The 20,932-nt window shown below is 44.4% G+C and overlaps 1 protein-coding gene across 3 annotated transcripts in view; it reads left to right on the forward strand.

Annotated features, from left to right (window-relative positions):
* Positions 1-383: 383 nt before the first annotated feature.
* ntn2 (netrin 2) overlaps positions 384-20,932 on the forward strand; it is a 47,039-nt gene continuing 26,490 nt past the window's right edge. Inside the window, exons 1-2 of one of the 3 annotated variants that reach the window (XM_069517627.1) lie at positions 384-588; positions 15,627-16,901. In XM_069517627.1, coding sequence (XP_069373728.1) covers positions 15,851-16,901 — 1,051 coding nt within the window. In that variant the 5' untranslated portion in view covers positions 384-588; positions 15,627-15,850. Of the gene's footprint in view, positions 589-1,426; positions 1,578-2,847; positions 3,233-15,626; positions 16,902-20,932 lie in introns of those variants that run through there. The other 2 variants (XM_069517628.1, XM_069517626.1) reach the window with 2 other exon arrangements.

Raw genomic sequence — 20,932 nt, forward strand, 5'->3', positions numbered from 1 at the left:
CAGGTTGGAAGTCCAGATAATGGCAAGACATGTTTACATGACCAGCCGCTCCCTCACATATAGAGCGGCTGTGAGCAGTGTGTTAAGAAATTTGGGGGTGAAATCTTCTTCTTTTATCATGATGATATTATCTCCTAAATATAGTACAAATGAAAAGTACTCAGGTCTTATCATACACAGCCTGTTGTACTTATAGGTCTTAGGTTCTCATCTATGGATAACTGAGAGGAAGTTTATTGTTTTAGTGTTTGTTTGATTTTAAAAAATAGGAATACAAATATTGGACTAACACAATGAAGATCCAAGGTTATGAGTCTGACTGAGCTTTACAGCTATTCCACCACAAGAGGGCACTATTCCCCTATTAAAAACCAGGTGTGGGCTTTCCTCTGCACAAGGTACGCGTCTCTCCGTGCGGGGGTGCCAAAAAATGAAGCGAGGCTGACATGTTCTCCGGGGTGTCCGCCACAGGGAACCCAGCGCAGAGAGGCCCCGGGCCGTGAGACTTGTTCTGCAGACAACATCAACACGCTGAAGTGCAACAGCTCCAAAAGACCGAGGAGAGGCCTGGATCCCATCTGACAGCAAGTGAGTGTGGTGCCGGGTGTTAGTCTTGCTTTCTCTCTTTCATTATGTCTTTTACGCACTCTAATCTCTCCCTCTTGTAATTGGAGATAATCTAAATGAGTGGTTTCTTTATTTCACAGAAATGCGTCAGTATATTGACCTTCTCTGTAAATAATGAAGAACTGTCTGCTGTCTCTGTGTGACTGTGTGAGGAACATCATGCAGCTGCAGGTTAAAGCTGACAGTTGGTTGTCCTCTTAACTACTTTCACTATCATGTCCATTTCCAAGAAACTGTTGGATCAAATTGGAAACAAGGAAGATATTGAAAGAAGTGGGTCTACACTTTCAGAGAGTTTATAAAAAGGAGAATAACTGAAACGGAAAAAATCAAATAGATCTGATGAGAACAGAATAATAAAGAGTATAATTAATGTGCACTTCCTGTAAGCAGGTGAAAAGATGATTTCAGGTTGTGATTGACCAGAAAATCATTTAGAAGAAATACATTAAGACAAAAAAAAAAAAGACGAAAGCAATTCAGATATGAGATAAATGTGCAGAGATTGGAAATGATTAATAAAATAATGGTGGAATTATTTTCATAAATGCACTACAGCTTTGCACTTATTCATTTATGAAATTTGATTTTAGACGATTTTAGAAGTTTTTAATGAAATTATCGTTTTCCTTTGTTTGTGTTTAAATGCTTTTATCACCATTGTAGTATTTAAAGGTCGTTTTCATTTTGACCCATTCTGCTCACCGTCGTCCATTAGTCGTCAATTGGCTGCAGGTGTATCCTCATATATCTGTCACACGTGCACGCATGCGCACGGAATTGGGGTGAATGCTTATTATTTATCACTCATCTGTGGGTATGACCTCATGTTTTAATGGTCTTTGCTTGAGATTATTTGTAGGAATAAAGGCACAAAAGCGCAGCTCGGTCCCGGGTCTCGCCGGGCCAGTCCGGTCCGGACTGTGCTGTCCTTCCCAGTGGATGGCACAGTAAGTACAGCCGGAATGTTGATCAGCTTATTGCGGAGCCAGGAGGTGCTCGGGATTTTTTTTGATCGGTCGCGATGCTCGAGTTAATGACCCGCCGGTGCGCACTGGGCTGCACCTGCAATAACACACACAGCTACACGCGGGCTGTCGCCTATAAATTATAAAACGGGTTGTGGCCGTCCTCGCGGTTCTGCTGGGCTGATCTTTACAAGTGTAACATGTGTTTTTCTGCCTTTGCAAAAACAAGTAGCTCCGGGTGCTCAGCTGTGATTGGCTGAGACAATGTGTGACAGTCAAACCAAAAAGCACATAGATGACAAAAGTCACCTCTCATAATCGTAACCGCTTTGTGTAGATAAACTTCCATCTTAATATTATCCAGCACTGTTGACTGCAGTTGAATGACATGTTTTTTTTTAAAGTCACTCTAAAGCATGGGGCCTCTCCAGTGCTCTTTTACGCACACTCTCTCCTCCGACAGGCTCATATGGAAAACTGCAAACACTCATCGTGACAAACCACATTTAGCTGTAGCTCTTTAACAAACACACTCACACTAGGAGAACGGAACAAAGCCATATGAATTCAGTTAATGAGTTAATGTGCTGCTGTCATGGCCGAAGGCGCAATAAATTCTGTGCCAAAAAGAGCCTGTCTCTCAACACAGACACACACACACACAGACACACACACACACACACACACACACACACACACACACACCGTGGTATATTTAATGTGATGCTACTTCTATCATTACAAATCGATAAAACCATCTAAACTTTCCCATTTTCCGTGCCATGACGCACACGGCGTACATACACTAATAAATCCCACATGTGTTGGTCTATTATTAGGATTAATAAGTTATTACACTCTGGGCCCCGCTAGGCCCCCACTCTGCCTCAACAGGTTCAACGTTGTGTTCTCATTACGACCTCCATATGTCTGCCTGTGAACACAGCGAGCCACGGGGCACTTCAGAGCCAGCAAAGTAACAATCAGTGCGTAAAAGCTGCGGAGGTATCTGTTGTAAAAGTGAGACCAGTTGTGTTGTTTGAGGGGGAAACAAAAATCTTTCTAGAGGCGAGTTGGTGTGGTGTCATCGAGCTGTTTGTTTCTGTTTGCGCGTCATTGTGGCACAATTCGATTTTGCGCATCACCAAATGAAACTTGGGTTAAGAAAACACGGCTGGTTTTGGGATTATTTAGACCCCCACCTACTCTCACCCCCCTTCTCTCTCTGTCTCTCTCGCTCTCTCTCTCCCTCTCGCTCTCCTCTCGCTCGCACACACATGGCTGGGGAAATCTGGGTTTCATTTTAATGGGGAGTAGCCTACCCCGGGCTCGCTCCACAACCTATGGATGTGCTGGACGGGGTTTCAGTTGGTTTTCAGTTTTGTGCGCGGATGGCCGCATGTTGGTTCACCTCTCCTCTCGGTGTCCCCCTACTCTTTTTTTAAACTATGTGGCAGGCGTTTTTTCCTCATCTCTAAATATTCCAACGAGGCGAGTGTGAGAAACGAGACTTTTGCGTCCGGACAAGGCGATTTCTGACGGAAGACAACCTGAAGACTAATTGCTGTGGATCTCTCAGTCTCAAGGGACGTCAATTTAATACTCGGAAACTGCAGCGACAGTCACTTGACACTGGGGTAAGTTTATAATTTGCGGGTCACTGAGCGTCTTTATTGCCCAACCAGCATGTTTGTGTGTTTATGGAGAGCAGATTTCGATTTTTACGCACGACTTCTTTCCTTATACGCTAAAGTAAGTGACTCACGACGCTTGTTCTGCTGAGCTGTCCATTACCTGCCATTTGTTTTAAATGAGGGCAATGACTATCATTACTTTATTAAGAGGCTGGGTTCGTGTGCCTCTAGGCTAAGTGGGTGTTTTGGCTCGCTGACTCACCGGGACGCGCAGGATCGGATCAGAGCTGCGGACACCACAGACAGGTGTCAGCCTCCTCGATTTACAACTGGCCCGTGGGTCGCAGCATTAAAAAGCAAGAAAAACAGCCCGCGCCTAGGATTTAATACGAGGTACAAGAGGTGGGCTATACGCAGCCAGTTAGCTTTAATAGCGACTTGGACTCGGGGCCAAGTGTGGGTGCCAAAGCAAGCAGCGCGCCTCTCGGTTCCCGTCTTCCTCGGCACTGCCCTCGCCAAGTCTCCCAATGCGTTTGTCACTTCTAATATTTTCCTTTTTTGCTTTGATGCCACCACATGCAAACTGAAAAATAAATTGTTAAAAAAAAAAAAAATCAAATAGTTTTATTTTGGTCTGTTGACAATAACCCACAATAACTTTGAAATAAAGCACCATTAAAATAAAAAAGATAATATATTATATTATAGCAGGTTTATTGAGGAGTTAAGTGATTAAAGGCTTGATTTGACCCTGAAGTCCATTGTGGACAATGTGCGACAGGAAATAATAGACTTAAATAATGAGCCCTCTGTAAGATCATCTACTCTCTGGTTCTCAAGCAGCAACAAGCCTGGGAGTCCCACACAGATTCCTTATCTTAACTGCTTCAATTGACTTAGAGTATGCCCCTATTGCACTGAAACAGTGTCAGCCACTTGACCTACTTCTCACTCTCAACACAAGTGACTGGAATCAGTGCGGCAGGAGAAGGCCTCAGAGTCCTCACCGAGGTCAGAGAGACTGTGAAACATGTTTGAGTCAAGTCTGTGTCCTCTGGAGTGAGGTGCTGCTCATCTGGAGCGCAGCCACCAGCTTCCCTGTTTGTGCAAATTAATCATCATTATTTAATTGCATCACACCCTGCTTCCACGAGTAACAGAGCGAGGGAGGTAGAGCCAGGAGCTGCTGAAGGCACATGATGTGTAATCCAAAGCAACATAGTGCAGATTTTTTTTCACTCCCGGCAGTGTGTGTGTGTGTGTGTGTGTGTGTGTGTGTGTGTGTGTGTGTGTGTGTGTGTGTGTGTGTGTGTGTGTGTGTGTGTGTGTGTCTGCTCGTACGTGGTATTTCTGAACCCCACAGGAAAGGTGCATGGAGATGGAGGAAAGCTGCAGAAACACATAGGCAGATCATTTTCATCGGTTTTGAAAAGCAGGGTTCCTCAGGACTCTTGGCTCCGTCTAACTATGCCAGTAAAGTCAACACATTTAATATATTTTTCTTCTACGGCTTCGAGAGTTTGACAGGGCAAAGTAACGTTAGATCTTTCTGTCTGTCCCTTCTGTTCTGTTTTCGTTGGGTGTAACTATCCATTCTTTCCTTGAGTAAAGCTTTTGTCATTTTGATCAAAGCCAATTAGAAACTGAACGCAGCTCATCCAGGACTCTGAAGCGTCCACAGAACTCAAATATCTGAATGATCACTTTTCATAACACAGCTGTTTGACCATATCAGGCTCTGGCATCTACAAATCCACTATAATCGTATGTAATTTCATGAATGGGAGTTTAAGATAGGAGTTCGATTCCATGTGGAATTTCCAGGAGTTCTATGTTTTTATTTCCCTCCTGGATCCGTCCCATCCCTGACATGAATTTCTACTTAGATGTGGAGATTGAAGTGGTGTGATAAAGTACCCACATAACACATTGTCTACGCCTTGGTGGGAAGAATGACGTTGAAATTTCTTACCGCTAAGTAGCTGTGTGTTTCTCGTTCAGTGAAAAATTGCTTGTGTGTTTGTGTTCTCCTTTCCTGTTAAAATACCGGTCATTCGTCGGCGTGACACCCAAGATGTCTCTCACTGTGGGGAGGGGATCCAGGGCCAAAGATTCACATGCTTCATCCTGCATCTCCACGCATCCTGCCAGGCCTGCAGCCACACATTTCCTCCAGATGCAGAAGGGTGTGTGTGTGTGTGTGTGTGTGTGTGTGTGTGTGTGTGTGTGTGTGTGTGTGTGTGTGTGTGAGGTCCGTCTGTACCCATCACTTTACCGTCTCAGTCGTGATGAGCAAACAGATCATTTCTACAAAAGAACCACATTTCAGTCAGGAACATTTCATCATGATTTATCCATTTATTGCACAATGGGACTACGGTTATGTTTGGTGTGGATGGCTCCATTTTTTGGATGCTCCCTGGATTAGCCACGCTAAGATAAAACAGGGAACGCATGCAAAACCCCCCAGTGGGCGTAGCAGGCAAGATACATTTGTTCGAGATGAATATCATTAACCCACAGCCATGTTTGGACTCATTGCTAAAAGGTGGAGGCAAGTTGCCGGCAGCAGAGCATGAGTGGCAGCGTAGCTGAGCAGGGATCGGCAGGAGGAGGTCGTATTTAAAGGGACGGGTTTGTTGAGAGAATGGGCTGTGATTGGTGAGTGATTGGCAAGCACCCATAAACATACCAGTAGCTGACAGCTGAGCACATGACTCTGTGTTCGGCAGGAATGCGATGCTTCATTTATTAACTTTCTGTCGTATAGTCAAATGACTAGATGCATGTAAGGGTTTCCTAGCGCTATGACAATCGTGTTGGCTGCTGGCTCATCCGTTCATTTCATCAACCATATGATGTGAGCACCCAGGGAAAAGCAATGCACCCTTTAAATAGCAGACTTCCGCCATAAAGTAGCACCAGCTCTTAGCTAATGCGTGAACGGAGAGTGTCCTCCAAAAAATGACAGTGTCAGTCGTGTCAGCAAGGGTTCTATATGTTTATATTCAAGTGACAAACCCTAAGTGGTTGCAGTAATTACTGGCCAGCCAAGGACATAGTAAGGTAGTGTTGTAATAGAGCGACATTGTATGAGTAAGGAGGTCTGTGTGAGGGATGGGTCAATAAAACTTCGGATTTTATCTTCACCCTTAAGTTTTTGTTTAAGTGCTTCATCTGGAAGAATCGAGGCGAGGATAAGACATAGCAGAGCTTAGTTATTTAGGTTGTCTCCACTCCAGTAGCAGCACACACACAAATGCATCAGAGACGTTGAATGAAGCAGAGGCTTCTTGTCTCCTGAGTTTCCAGACGGCCAAGACCACGGCCGTCCTGAGCCGTTTGAACCGCTGGCACAGGTGGTTGGTGCTGAGACGTCGGGCCACACCGTGTCTGAGGAGCGCTGTGGTCCCAAGCTGTTAGAGCCGCTGACACAGGCAGCTGTCTCAGCCAGTGGTTCAAACGAATGATGTGGTGGTTTAGGAGTTTAGTTTCAGCATAGATTTAAAAATGAGATTCCCACTCAGGAGCAGTTGCTGGTGGGGGGGGTCGGCCACCTTTTCTTAATGGCACAGAGACGGCCCAAACAGTTGACTCTACGTAAACATTGGACCTGCAAGGTCCAAATGGTTTGAAACACTAGGTGGCGTTATGAGTCATGTTCAACCCATAAATGCAGAAATACGGTTTTAATGACTTCAAAACCAGCTTTAATGTGTTCCATCAAATATGAGTGTGCTTCGACCTCGGAGACTGAAGTTTGCTTCTTATTTCAAACCAACCATCGACATTTAAAAAAAAAAAGTCAACACTTGAGCCCTTTAACCTTAACAACATGTCTATGATTGTAACCATGATGACGACTTAACAAAGAGCTTATTTTGACCCAATCTGTGATCATAACCTCATTGTTGTTTTTCTGCCCAAACCTAACCAAACCTTAACCATATGTTAAGTTCATTTTATCATAAAACACATGTAGACTCTATATATGTGTTTTAAGACACAGACAAGTGAGGCTGACCTGCTGATAAAAGGTGTCACAGCAGAACATGCTCCTTGCTTGTATGTTCAAGAGGGACAAATAATATGTCTACTAAATTTTAGGGTCTTGTTGTTTTAACTTCTGTCAAACCAAATGACAGACCTCAAACTTCTTTCTCCTTTTCACTGGGAGACCATTGACCTCCGACCTCAAGGCAAAGGTCACCTGTTGCGCGCTAACATTGGTGTTGAGAGAAAATGAGAGAAGGGGAGTAGGAGGGAGAGTGAGAAGGAGGAAGAGAAAGGGAGTAGTCTGATGAGTCACAAGCTCTGGCATCTTTTACAACTCGTCTTCATGTGAGGGAGGGCACATATTGTAAATCCAACATGTGTTTGTCCGTCAGCAACGTGTGTGAGTTTAAGTTTATTGTACGCAAGCGTGCGAGTATTCCAAGCACTTAATAAAATTATTTTTTCGTTTTCTTTTTTCCCCCTGTGAGTTCAGAGCAGGTCCTTGCCTTTGGCTGTGGGGTAGAGTTTTCTCTTGTGCAATGGAAAAAAAACTGTTTTCCTGTTAGGGGGGCTTTTTGGGAAAACCGCGGCTCTGCCTACCGCAGCCAGCCTTCAAAGGGCTTTGAAGGAGTGCTCACCTCTCCTCTCTTTAAACCCTTCCATCCCTCCAAACGAGCTACTTCCTCTCATATCCAGGAACACCTCGCCCGCCTCGACCCGACCGCCGCTGCCCAACCACACTGCTGCAGAGCTGTGGTCAGGGTTATGCTCAGGTCCATGGGAAATGTTCAATCAAGGAGCCCTCAGTCCACCCACGTAAACTGAAAAGAGTGCACTTTGGGAACTTTAAACTCTCAGCGTTTTCTCGCATGTCTTTATCGTCTCTGTAACCCCCGCCGCATGGCCTTCATCCAGTAACAGGCTTTGGGAAAGAATCCGGCGTTGCAGGGCTGTGGGTGTCATCGCTTTCTCAGGCGCATCTTGACAGCACATGTAGGGGAAATATTTCTTGTATTTGAAAACAGATCACAGCTTGACATGGGAGGCTGTAAATTTCTTTTAGGAACCGTTGCCCCCCCCCCCCTCCCTCCCAACTCCATCGCTCTGTCAGTTAAAAATCCGAGTCAAAGTACAACTTGGTCCTCGCTCGAGTTCACTGCTACATTTTTCATTTGTGAAATATTTATTCGGGGCCGAAGCCCTGTGCGACTTCAGAAGTTATTTTGAACCCCTGTTTTGATTTTAGCAAAGATGCCACTGTTCTGTAGCAAAACTGTGGCTCTCGTTTACTTGCAAACCTTACTACACTTTATTTAAGTTTATTTTGTCACCGGTTGTTCGAACTCATTATTTTTTAAATGAAAACTAGACTGCGTCATACCTCTGCTAAGACCCAACAGTCACTTCATGAAACCACATTTAAATTCACTGTTTAATTCATATGTATTTTTATTTGGATCTGCACCAAGTTGCTCACACTCATGTCAGTGTCCTAAACATGCCAGATTTTTCTCATCGAGATCAGTGAATTATCCCCAGAGAAATCAATGAAAATGTTGAAAAACGCCCAAACAAAGAAATTCCTGGATCTGCACCAAAATTCATTACTTTCTTCCCTGACCCACATCACATACTTCTGTAAGGTTTCGAGGAAATTTGTCTTGTATACAAGCTGTAGCTTTTGCATGGTGGGGGTGATACATTTTTATATCAAATACCTAAAAGAAATGTATAATGTCTTTGTGAAAGTCAGATTTTAAATATACAATTTGAAGTTCAATCACCTCATTGCTTATGGTTCATTTTTTTTTTTTATTTACCCTAGCAGGAATCTGCCTCATAGTCAACACCACTGTCTCCATTTATCTTTTTATTCATTTTTACTGGAAACATAACAATCTGCTGTAGTTAACAGTTTCTTATTGCAGAGGAGAACACAACATTGCTGGGATGTTTTGGGACAGAGAATCCATGTAAAAATGAAACAAAGAGCTCTTCTTATAAATGTATTTTTCGCCTGATCTGTTTCTCACAAATTAACCCAGTTTAACCCTGAGTCCAGTGAGTCACCGCTGCCCAGAACTTCCTCCACCTCACATTTACTCACCAAACACACTGATCTCACAGAGCAATTCATCAACAGAAAACACACCACAACTCCTTCTCTCAGCGCGCACCCCCCCCGCTTTTCTGCTAATATGTACATTTCCATAAGTCAGAAGATTTGTAGCTTAGCACAACTTCCTGTCTGAATCTGTGAGAACCTGACCCAGTATTCCACCTCGTGCTGCCTGACTTCTCTCCCCCTGTTTGGTTCTGGATCGGGTTCTGTTGATGTAAAGAACCGCTGTCGGACTCCGGTCCAGCCATGTGGGCCGGGCCACAGAAGCTGCTGCATTCCTCTGCTGGGCGTTCAGTGTCTCTCACTGTCAGCTGCAGAGATGGAAAGGAGGCAGTCTCTGTTTCATTTATATGTTTTCTGATATCAGTCACGTCTGAACCTGTGGTGTGTGATATTGCTTTCGTAGCAACTAGTTCAGGTGTCGCAGTTTGCTCTTGTTATAACAGTGCCGTGACAAATTGGAATGACACTTGAGCAAAAAAGTGGATTTTTTGAGATTAAAACTCTCCAGAGACGCACTCAGAGCTTCTCGGCAGACATAAGAGGGATTTAAAAATTTGTCAGTGATCCTCCTGCTAATGACGCCCTCAGCTGTGAGAGTTGACCCCCTCCTGCCCCCAGCCCTTCTCCCCTCCTCCTCCTCTTCAGTCCCTAATGAATGTCGGTGAGGTGCTCCCCAAAACCACCACCCACCCACACACACACACACACACACACACACACACACACACACACCCTTATGCAAACAGCAGGATCGTCGTCACCGCTGCGGAGACAGCCATCATCATGTGGAATTCAGAGCACTAATATCTGACCCTTGTTACATGAGGCCTGTCAGTCACACTGATTCATCTGGACAGGTTTATTTACCCAAGTGTGTGTGTGTGTGTGTGTGTGTGTGTGTGTGTGTGTGTGTGTGTGTGTGGGAATAGAGATTGTATGGAACTAATTTGTGCTGAACCAATTTGCCTTTCATTGTCAATTAATTGGTATTTAACTTACTCAAATTCAGGTTTTACCAATTATATTTATTTTAGATCTTTGTAATGATGCACAAATTAATTTAATGTAGATCTGGGGCCACAGGTTAAATGTTAAGATATCGACTAGGGCTCAAGCAGCTTGTTTTAGGATTTTTAACCACTTTCTGTCACCTTAGTATCAGAAAACTCTAAATATGAATCCTGAAAAGGACAAGTGCTATGATAGTGTCCTCATTTGAATCAGACAACGTGCAATCTGTGCACAGGGGTCTCTCTGACTTTGACGCTGCTCTCGCTGTTCTTTTATTTTCACACAATGAATCTTTCACTGATGTTAATGAGAATGGAGGTGGCCCTGTTGTTAGCCTATTAAAAAGTCCTGCATGGTTCTGGGCAGCCACTAATAACCCCACCAGGGATTACTGTACAGCAGGCTGAAGGGACAGCAGGGCACCAGTTGGGGCCTCAGCTTGCTGTCATCCGAGAGAAGCAACCCAGAGGACCTCCATTGACTCCCAGCCGGAGTGGGGCCACCACGCCAACTCTCCGGAGCAGCTTGAAAGGCTCCCACTTGGGATACAAAGTGGCTCAGCTGTCCCTCTCCTATCCTCACCTCCCCCGGCGCCCTCCTCTACACCCAAGCCAAATAAAGCCTCTCAGCAACTTCTGTTTTCCTAATCTGTGAACTCTGACAGAGGCGCCCACGCTTGAAAGAGAGACAGCTCAACATGAGATGATCTCCCGGTGACAGGGAGAAGCTGAAAAAACGTTCCCCGGAATGTCTCCGCTGAAACCAGCAGACCACCCTGTCATCTTCCTCTTCCTGTCTTTCCCCCTCTCTCTCTCTCTCTCTGTCTGTCTTCCTCTCACTCTCTTTCTCTCCTTCACCCACCTCTTTTTAATCTAATTTGCCTTCCTTTTGCCCTCCATCATCTACCTTCTCTAATTGGGCTGTCACTGCTTGATTAAAACCATTGAATCTGTTCCAATTGCCAAATGGCCTCAGTTGTCTTTGTGGCCAAGTGCAACTTCTTATGCAGGGGGGCTTCCACTCTAAAAGCCCCATAGTTTTTCATCTATTCATACACTGTGCCCATAATACTAATGGACAAATTATTTAACACTGCAGTAGCACGTCCACACAAGTACATTTTCCTTGCCATTAATCCACAGAGGAATGTTGCAGTGATGAATTGGCCATGCAGTTTGTATTTGTCAGTGCACTCAGAGCTGACATTCTCTTGGAAATGGCTCAGCAGGCTCAGGAACAGTTTTGTACATACTTTTATGTTGCAGACGGCGGTAGGTTTGTGTGCCAGGGTCAGATCAAACTTTGAAGGCTGAATCAGTGATCAAAGGATAAAACTATTGAGAATCAAAACTCAGATTAGTATAATGATTTAATGCTAAACGTCTTAAAGGAATAGTTAATCGTTTTTATTCCTTGAAGATGTACCATGAAGATTGATACCACTCACCTCTGCGTGATAAATAAGATGGTTGGCAAAACTTCAATTGATGAAAACTTTTCATCTTTATTCTTTATACATATTGGTTTTTTTCACATTAATAAAACAAAATGTAATGTGTTAATTTGTAAGATTTATTACCTTTGCCTGTGAGGTTATGTTTTCGCTCCTCTCCAGTTTGTTGGTTGGCTTGTTTGTTTGTTAGCAAGATTACGCAAAAAACATCTGAAGGGATTAGCGCGAAACTTGGAAGTGGAAGGATGCGAAATGTGTCTGGGAAAAATTTATAAAATTTTGGTGTGGATCAGAATCAGGGGGCGGATCCTGGAATTTTTATGACTTTCTTTAAAATTGTGATATAAAATCGTTTTATGACAGTTTGTTTGATTTTCCAGGGAATAATTCATGGATCTTAATTAAAGAAAATCGGGCATACTTAGGGAATTGATCTTTATGAGTGTGTGCAATTTGGTGCAGCTCGATTGAATTTAAGCGGACTGTTGGGCCTTGGTGGAGGTATGTGCTCTACTGAGTACATTCTAGTTACTGGTGGAATTTGTTGCATTTGAATAACACTAGAGCTGTTTTCCTTTTTCCAGTCTTCGTACTAAGCCAAACTGGTCATCGTAGCTTCATAATTACAGAGTTATATTGATCTTCTCATCTAACTCTTGGCAAGAAAGTGTGTTTCCCAAAATGTCAAACAATGGTTTATGGAAAAATAAAATGTTTGGTTACATCAGAAATATAAATACATTTGTTTTCTGAAAAGCTTCAACCTCTCCTTGGTAGATTCTTGAAAATGTCGCAACTACAACCCTGTGTTTCTGCGCCCGTACTCACTGTCTTCTTCTACAGAGTCATGGGCCTGCAGCTGTTGCTACTTCAACCACATTTAATGAAAGACAATGTCTGCCTCCACTTAGGGGAACTTGTGGCTTGTTAAACACACTGTCAATTCTTAAAACAGAGAATTTTAATGCTGAAACAGATTCTTCACATTGCAAAGGTCAGCCAGCTACACTGCTGTGCTGACATCCTGGCAAAGCTTATAGATTCAGAGAGACTTTGTGGGATTGGCTCACATTTTGCACTTTTAATGGCGATATAGAATAAGTCTTATAAGGTTTTAATAAAGAACATGTTTCCTCGCAGCCGCACAGAGTTGTTGGACTGTCTCAGAGAATTGTTAAACAGCTACACATCTATTTCAGAGGGCACACGGAGTGGAATTAAACAGCCTTGTCACTGTTCTCTCTCTGTTTAACCTACGCGCTCATCTGCCAGATGCGCCTGACAGCACCAGAGCCTGGAAGAATCTCCCAGCAGGCCCGGCAGCACGCGGACCGCACCATATTTAGTCATCCGAAGTCCAGACACAGACCACTGCAGTCCGCCACCTTAATCTGTCTCCTCTCTGTTTCTCCCTCCATCTCTCCCTCTCTCATTTTTGTGTCCTTCCCTCAACCTCCTCCCTCCATCTCTGTCACTTTCGCTCTCTCTCCTACTGCTCCCATTCATCTCTGTCCTCGCTCGCCCTCCCGTGAGTCATCCCTGCTTAATCACTGTCGCGACCCTCACTGTTTTCTGTCCCTCGTCTCCTTCTTGCTTCTTCTTGTCACTTTGCAACGTGATCTCACTCCCTCAACAACACATCCATCAAAATTCCCTCTTTCCATCTGTTTTCTTTCTCTCTCGTCCCTCACCTGTCATAGTTTGAATCCCTTCTTCCTGCTCCTCTCCACCACCAGCCCATGTCACTTTCAGAGCTTCCCCCTGTCTCTTTTTTCAGATGAACATGCTGCTGATAGAAGCTGGGCCGGGATGCTAATGAGTTGCTAATTCTATCAGCCGCCTCTCCGTGTGTCTCAGTGGGTGTCGGGCCCGCCAGATTTACCAAGGCCAGCCTTTTGATGGAGTGCCTTGGCTGATGAACTCCCACCAGCGTGCCCATTTTAACCTCCTCGTCCTCAGACATATGTCATTGATCAGTGTCCTTATCCGTCCTGGCAAGGCCCACTCTCACTCCAATCATTTATGAGCTGGCCCATTCCCTGCAATCTATTTTTTATATGTTAAATTTTGTAACGGCAGGGTTTAAATAAAAAAAAAAAAATGCCATGCTCAGTTCTTTACATTTCTTTTAGTGGCTACTTCACGGCTCGGCACAATGGGAAAGTTTTATTGGATTCTTTTATTAGTCTTTTATTCCAAGTATATTTCAAATTAAGCCGAAAATAAGTATGAAAATAGTTTTTATTCGTGTGTAGCTCATAGAAATTACCAGAGGGGGCAAAAGTGCACATATTATTTTGTCAAGTACAGATACTCAAGTAAAAGTACAAGCTCATGTGACATAAATATGAAATAAAAAAATCACAATTTCCCTCAAATGCATGAAAACGAAAGCCTGCTGTATTGTTAGAAGTAGAAAATACAGATTTTTGTGTTAAAATAGAGGGAGTTAAAGTAAAAAGTTTTTTGTTACTTCCCACCTCTGAGAATTTCTAAGAGGCAGTTGAATATACAGCTTCCTCACTGTCTTTGTGCTCGGTATAATTCCCTCACACTCTTTGCCTTTAGTGCCCTATCTGCTCTTGAGGAGAGGCCAAATGGCTGGGTTTAAGCACTTGAGCACAGAGTGCTCCTATTTACCAGACCACTGCGCTCTTTTCTGAGGATTTGCTAGCTTTGGACCCCTCACACAAGAAAAGAACGAAACTTTTGTTTTTCTGACTCCCCTTAAATCTGTCTGTCTGCCTGCCCTGCTCGACTGAAGTGGATACAGAGGCAGCCTTTTGTTCTACCAAGATGAAGAGGGATGCTGCGGTATGAGGAGGAGAGAGAGGGTAGGGAGGAGATGGGTGTGATTCATTGTCATTTAATAAATACCTCGCAGAGAGGGTTGGGGTACCTTCTGAAGCCCACAGCTGTCTGTTTTTAAATGGGGGCTCATTTGACACCAAGGGATGTAAAAAGGGGATTACTGAAGGAAAAGCCTCAAGCCGTCCACATCTCTTTCTCAGTTTTTTTCTTTGCCCCGAAGCATTCTCTTGCCGCGCCCCTCAGTCTTTCTCTCTTTTGGAGCGAGAGGCCCCTCGTCTTGCTGTGAGCATATCAATAATGTCATCCAGGTACCTATCTCGACCTAGAGATTTAAAAAAGCTTGAATGGAGTCTCATAGGCTCAGTTCTTTTAATACAGAGTATAATCCTCTAGCTAAGCTATCACTTCTTGCAACTTTTCTGGTTCAGCGACTGGATACAACGGGTCAGAGCTGTGTGACTATGGAGCTTCAATAGTTGATTTCCTGTCCGATTCCTACAGAAATCAATAAGAGCTCAAAACTATATCCTCAGCTATAAAATGGTTTCTTTTTTTTCTAGGACCAGCTCTTAGAGCAGAGGTTTGACAGGGTCACACACGGTCCACTGCTCCACTGCATCACTGGGGATTATAGGGTGACTTCTGCTTCTGCAGCTCAAGCATGACCACAAGGCTCGGCCAGTTTTGACCTGAATGGAAGTCCTGAATGAGAGGCCTGCATTGAAATTCAGGGTGCAGCTGCTAATGTCTCTCTTTAAATGGTCACATCCTTTCTCTCGGGCCTCCGATCCAACTGTCTTATCCTTGGGAAGGCTTATAGTCAATGAAAACACTCTCTTTATTATCGAGTACAAAGGAACCAATTAATTTTCTTTATAAGGGCAAATATAATTTGGTTTTGAGGGTACACAGACATTTTATATATATTTCTATTTTATATCCTATTATGGTAAAAATATGTCTGTGACATTGACCTTTCTGTTTATTTCTGTCTCTTGCAGGAAGAGCTCTGGTCAGTCTGAAGTGAAGGGTCGCTGAGCTCGGACACTCTTCTTCCACTGATTCACAATTGCACACATACTGTCGGGAGAAAGTCACACACACACAGACGCATCTGCAAAACAGCATTTACTCACATGCACACATAGACTCTTGGGTTTGCACACACATACATACATATAAGGACTCATACGTGCAAAAACATAGACGCAAGTTCACAAACAGGATGAGGGAACCCTGGAGGTGCCTGTTGGGCCTCTACCTCCTGGCCAGCACATTCTCCACTCACAGTGCAACCAATCCCTTCGCCGGGCAGCAAAACCCTCCAGACCCTTGTTACGACGACACAGGTGCAGCCCGCCGCTGTATCCCCGAGTTTATCAACGCCGCCTTTGGTAAAGAGGTGATGGTGTCCAGCGTCTGCGGTCGGCCTCCATCGCGTTCCTGTAGCGTGGTGGAGCGCGGGGACGATCGACCCTCTGTGCGCACGTGTCAAATTTGCGATGCGGCCGACCCTCGCCGTGCCCACCCGGCCTCCTACCTCACCGACCTCAACTCAGCCCACAACCTCACCTGCTGGCAGTCAGAGAATCTGAACACCTCTCCTTACAATGTGACTCTCACCCTTTCGTTGGGGAAAAAGTTTGAAATCACCTACGTCAGCCTGCAGTTCTGTTCTCCACGACCCGAGTCCTTGGCCATATACAAGAGCATGGACTATGGCAAGACCTGGATGCCCTACCAGTTCTACTCCTCTCAGTGCCGGCGTATGTACAATCGGCCCAACAAAGCAACCATTACCAAGCAGAACGAGCAGGAGGCTCTATGCACAGATGGCCACACTGACCTCTATCCTCTCTCTGGTGGACTCATTGCTTTCAGCACTTTGGATGGACGGCCCTCTGGTAAAGACTTTGACAACAGCCCGGTGCTCCAGGACTGGGTGACAGTCACAGATATCCGTGTGGTCTTCAACCGGCCCCAGCTTCCCCGGGAGCTGGCGCTGGGGGCCGGCAGCAACAGTGGAGGGAGGGACGACGACCCCATGGCCGTGACATCGACACTGCCAACTTATTTCTATGCAGTGGGAGACTTCCAGGTGGGCGGGAGATGTAAATGCAATGGACATGCCTCACGTTGTCTGAAAGACAAGGAAGGCAAACTGGTGTGTGACTGCAAACACAACACAGAAGGACCTGAATGTGACCGCTGCAAACCCTTTCACTACGACCGGCCGTGGCAGAGGGCCAACGCCCGCGAGGCCAACGAGTGTCTGCGTAAGTCTCTCCATCTATCTGTCATCACTTATGTGCTTTCAATGTGTTTGGAACTACTGAAGATCTAACTTTGCAGAACCCAAATGATTAATAGAGTTTATTCTTCTAAATCAAAAACCTATAGAAATAATCTTTAACAGGTTTACATAAACTCAGTAGGCATTATTAAAGGAGCCAGCTCTCTCTTTAGCTCTTTTTCTTACCCTCTTCTCTTCCTCTTCCTATGAATCCATCTCCTCGGTACATCTGAGGACATTCTCCCGAGTTTCTCCTGTGAGACCAGTCCACATAATGTTTGATGACAGACACAAAACTGAAAAAAACAAACAAAGAAAAATACAAATATTTCAGGATGAAGCGGGGCCAAATATGTAGAAAACAGACAAAGATGTCAAATTGGAAAGGTGAGATCCGAGAGATTTTTGTGATTCAGGCTGACACAGTGGAATTTATACATTATGTCCTCCCTCCTGCCACTCCACCCCTTACCTGAACGCTTTCAAATGTGACAGGCAAACTCTGGAGAATGTCCATCTGGACAGCAAATGACTGAAATGAGAGAATGGGACTTGGACTGAACCATGTTAAACACACATCAATGCAACTGTCATTCACTGTATTTGATATAAACATCCCATTCTTAGTTAAGGGAATACATAAAAATTAGAATAGAGTCATGACCTTTTCACAACCCAAATTCAGTATGTGAACACAGCAACACAAAGTCCGGCCAACAAATTGTAATTACACACCTACACACAAGCACAGAGTGAGGGAGGTAGAAATTGAGTGATTTAAAGATGACGGTTGAGTGTCATAATGGTCAGTGATAGTGTTGCCAGAACATACACGGGTGTATTCGTGCTTATTCAGGTGAGGAGTTCTGGTCACATATAGCGGTCGAGCGGGCAACTTTGGCAACATCTCTTAAAACACAGGCCTGTGCTTCCCTTTCATTTCCCATCAGCCTCTTCTATTTACCGTTCCTCTATGGGAAACAGGCCTACGCTCAACAAAATCATGTTTTGTGGACTTCTCTGTGAAAAAAAAACGTATTTTCTCAAACAAGTCTAAACAGTGAATGGTAACAGCTCAAGTCATTGGCACACCGCTGCAGCGAAGTCATCCAAGAATGTTATTTGGCCGTGTTTGCCTTTACCTCAAGACATCCTCTGTAAAAGTCATCCAGACGAACTCTGACAGCCTGCCAAGTAAAATTATAGCAATTTCTGCGGCAATTATTGTTAATGTAAATGGATTACCTTTGCAGTGGATTATAGTTTTCTATGATAACAGGATTTTTATTTGATATTTAGCATATATATTAATTTCATGGCTGTACAAAGGTTTTAGACACATGCTGTGTTAGTCATGCGTTTTTAGCAGGAATGTGTTCTCTAACATGTGGGTATGTTTCCTTGGCGGTAACGTTCACAGGATTTCTCCGTTAGTATAAATAGACATAGGTGGAACTTAATTCAGGTCAATTTTGCTTGTCATAAAAATTTGTTCATGCAGGGAAATGAAACCATATTAGAAACCACTGTCCCCGTTTTAACCTTTTCCCATGATGAAATAAAATTATAGCCATAGAGAGAAATAACAGGAGGAGAACACTGTGTATTTTTTCGAATAAGTTGTAATTGCCCTGTGAGCTGGTCTGAGATCATGTTTGGTGTTGTACTGTGCCAGATCTGTTCAGAGTGACAGAGCCAGAGGTCATTTTAACATCAGACCAGGCCATGAACCCTCACAGTGCATCCTGTCCCAACACCTTATGTTGGCTTCTCACCTGTCCATGACACTCACACGCTTACACCTTAGAGGACAACATCCCGTAAACTCTCTCTCATACTTTTGCACACCCCCTCTTTCTAATGTCCCGTAGCTGTTTCCGAAATGTTACACCCGCTTCCCGTAGATCTCTCCTCTGCGGGATTGATATGTCACTTCTATCCTTGATTTTTGGACTAAAAGGCCCGGCTGCACCGGCCAACTGTGATGACCTAATCCTAGCGTTGATACAGGGGCTGTTAAAGCCTATTGCAAGTCACACGCTATACCTGATCACACATCCGGACATGGCCGAAAAAGTTAGTCCCAGATGTCCCAAATTTCATGTTACAAGAATCTCTTTACAGCTTGTTTGGCTTATAGAACTGGTTCCAAAATATCCTCAAAGTAGCAGGAGAGCCTTTAAAATGCCTCTCCTGTGTATATTAAAGCATGTTCTAAAAATGCACCCACCCCTTGCCGGTAGCTTTTCTTTTCTCACATGGCGAATAAATGGCGGCGGACTGTGAAGTAAGCCCTGAGGCGTGCCACTGCCCCGTGGCAGTGAGATTCAAGTATTTAGACTGGGGAAGTGTGTTTAAGTGGCAGGTCGAAGACTCCCATAGGTGTTACTAAAGCCTGCGTGAGGCCCTAAGGGTGTTTGGATTGGAGGGCTGGTCTGAGGTCATGATCCTCTGCGGGGCAGCGATGAGGTGGGCATATGTAGAGCCAAATCAATAATAATTTCTCACACCTCCTCTGAGTCTGTCAGTCTTTGAGAAACGATGTGCCTGGTAGCCAAATTTCACCACTTTAAGATTTTTGGAAGCTTCTGCTCTCACTCTTTGCAGTCTTGTTTTTAAAGCTTAACCCTGCATCTCCAGAACGTCTTCTCTAACAGGCCGGTTTGACTTTTCGCGGCTCTCACTAAATGTCTGACAAGTATCACATCAAGATTACTGTCTGTGCTCTTGGCAAGCTCGCACACTGTCTCCAGACACAAGCCATGCACACACACGCCCATCTGCCGCCTCCCTCACTATGAACCCTGCCTCGAGACATTGGTTTACAAATCCCCGCTCTGGTAGTCGGAGAGGGCAGCCTCGTAAAGGAGCGTGTCTGTTTGTATTGAGGGAGACATGATGGAAAAAGCTGTGATTTATCTGCCCCAGAGTTTGAGCAACAGGACACAATGAGGAAACAGATGGATAAGAACTATTCTGGTTCTGGGTTTGTGATGGAGTATTGGCTTTTCTGCTGGCATGGCAATAATGTAAATACTTTCATGTTGACTTAAAAATGTTAGACGCTATATCATGCCATAATAGAGTCTGCCAAAGTCACTGTGTAAGATGAAAAGGCCTCTTGTGGAGTCAATGACAAGGTGACATCCTGAGTGTAGATGATAATTTATGGTGGCATAGTAGCACTCTACTCTTGGCTGTGCCTGCAGCCATCTTGGTCCTGTTTGGCTACAGGGCCAAGCTCGCTCTATTCTCCAGCCCTTCCTTTCCCTCATTTGGCCGCAGGAAGTCCAGAGAGGTGCTCTGGGACGCTGCGAGCCCAGGGCCAGACACCATCCATCGCTAATGGGCCCAACCAAGCCAGGTCTGCTCCCAGTTTTGCACCAGGCACACTGTTATGCATTCATAGAATAAAAAAGCAGGGTCACAGAGAGGCTGTTTGACTTGCCATTTGAGCTGATTTGTCAGAATTGCAGGTGAGCTGTGGTTGGAAGCAGAGCCGAGTGTTCCTGCTCTGCTGCAGTGTTTGGGTGGGGTGCTGAATATTTTAATTGGAAATTTGATGGGCGAATGAGCGATTTTGTATTTTTCTTTTTGCACAAGGAGCAGAGTTTTCTTTGTAATTAAATCAATCCACCAAATAACTATTCACTGCAGTTTCTCGTTATACATCCGACCATGTCATCACCCGGAGGAAATTCCCACAAATTAGTTGTTGCCTCTAAAAAAAGTTATTACTTGTTATGTAATATAAGTGATTAGATCATGTCTGCCACACTAATGAAGCAGTGGTTGCATTAAAATGTGAATTTTACAGCGGAAGACGGAGAAGCGAAACAGATTTTTGAAGTTGCCTGTTCGAACCTTTTGGTGGGGGGGCTCGTCGTGTTTGGTGGGCTCAGCCTCCGTCTTTTGGAAACTATTAGGTAGAATTAGGGGGACATTGACAGATGGTTTTCTTAGAGAGAGCAGTGATATCCAGCAGAGGTGTGTGTGAGCATGTGTGTGTTTGCT

This window comes from Paralichthys olivaceus, chromosome 21 (genome assembly GCF_024713975.1).
Source record: "Paralichthys olivaceus isolate ysfri-2021 chromosome 21, ASM2471397v2, whole genome shotgun sequence".
NCBI classification, from domain to species: domain Eukaryota; kingdom Metazoa; phylum Chordata; class Actinopteri; order Pleuronectiformes; family Paralichthyidae; genus Paralichthys; species Paralichthys olivaceus.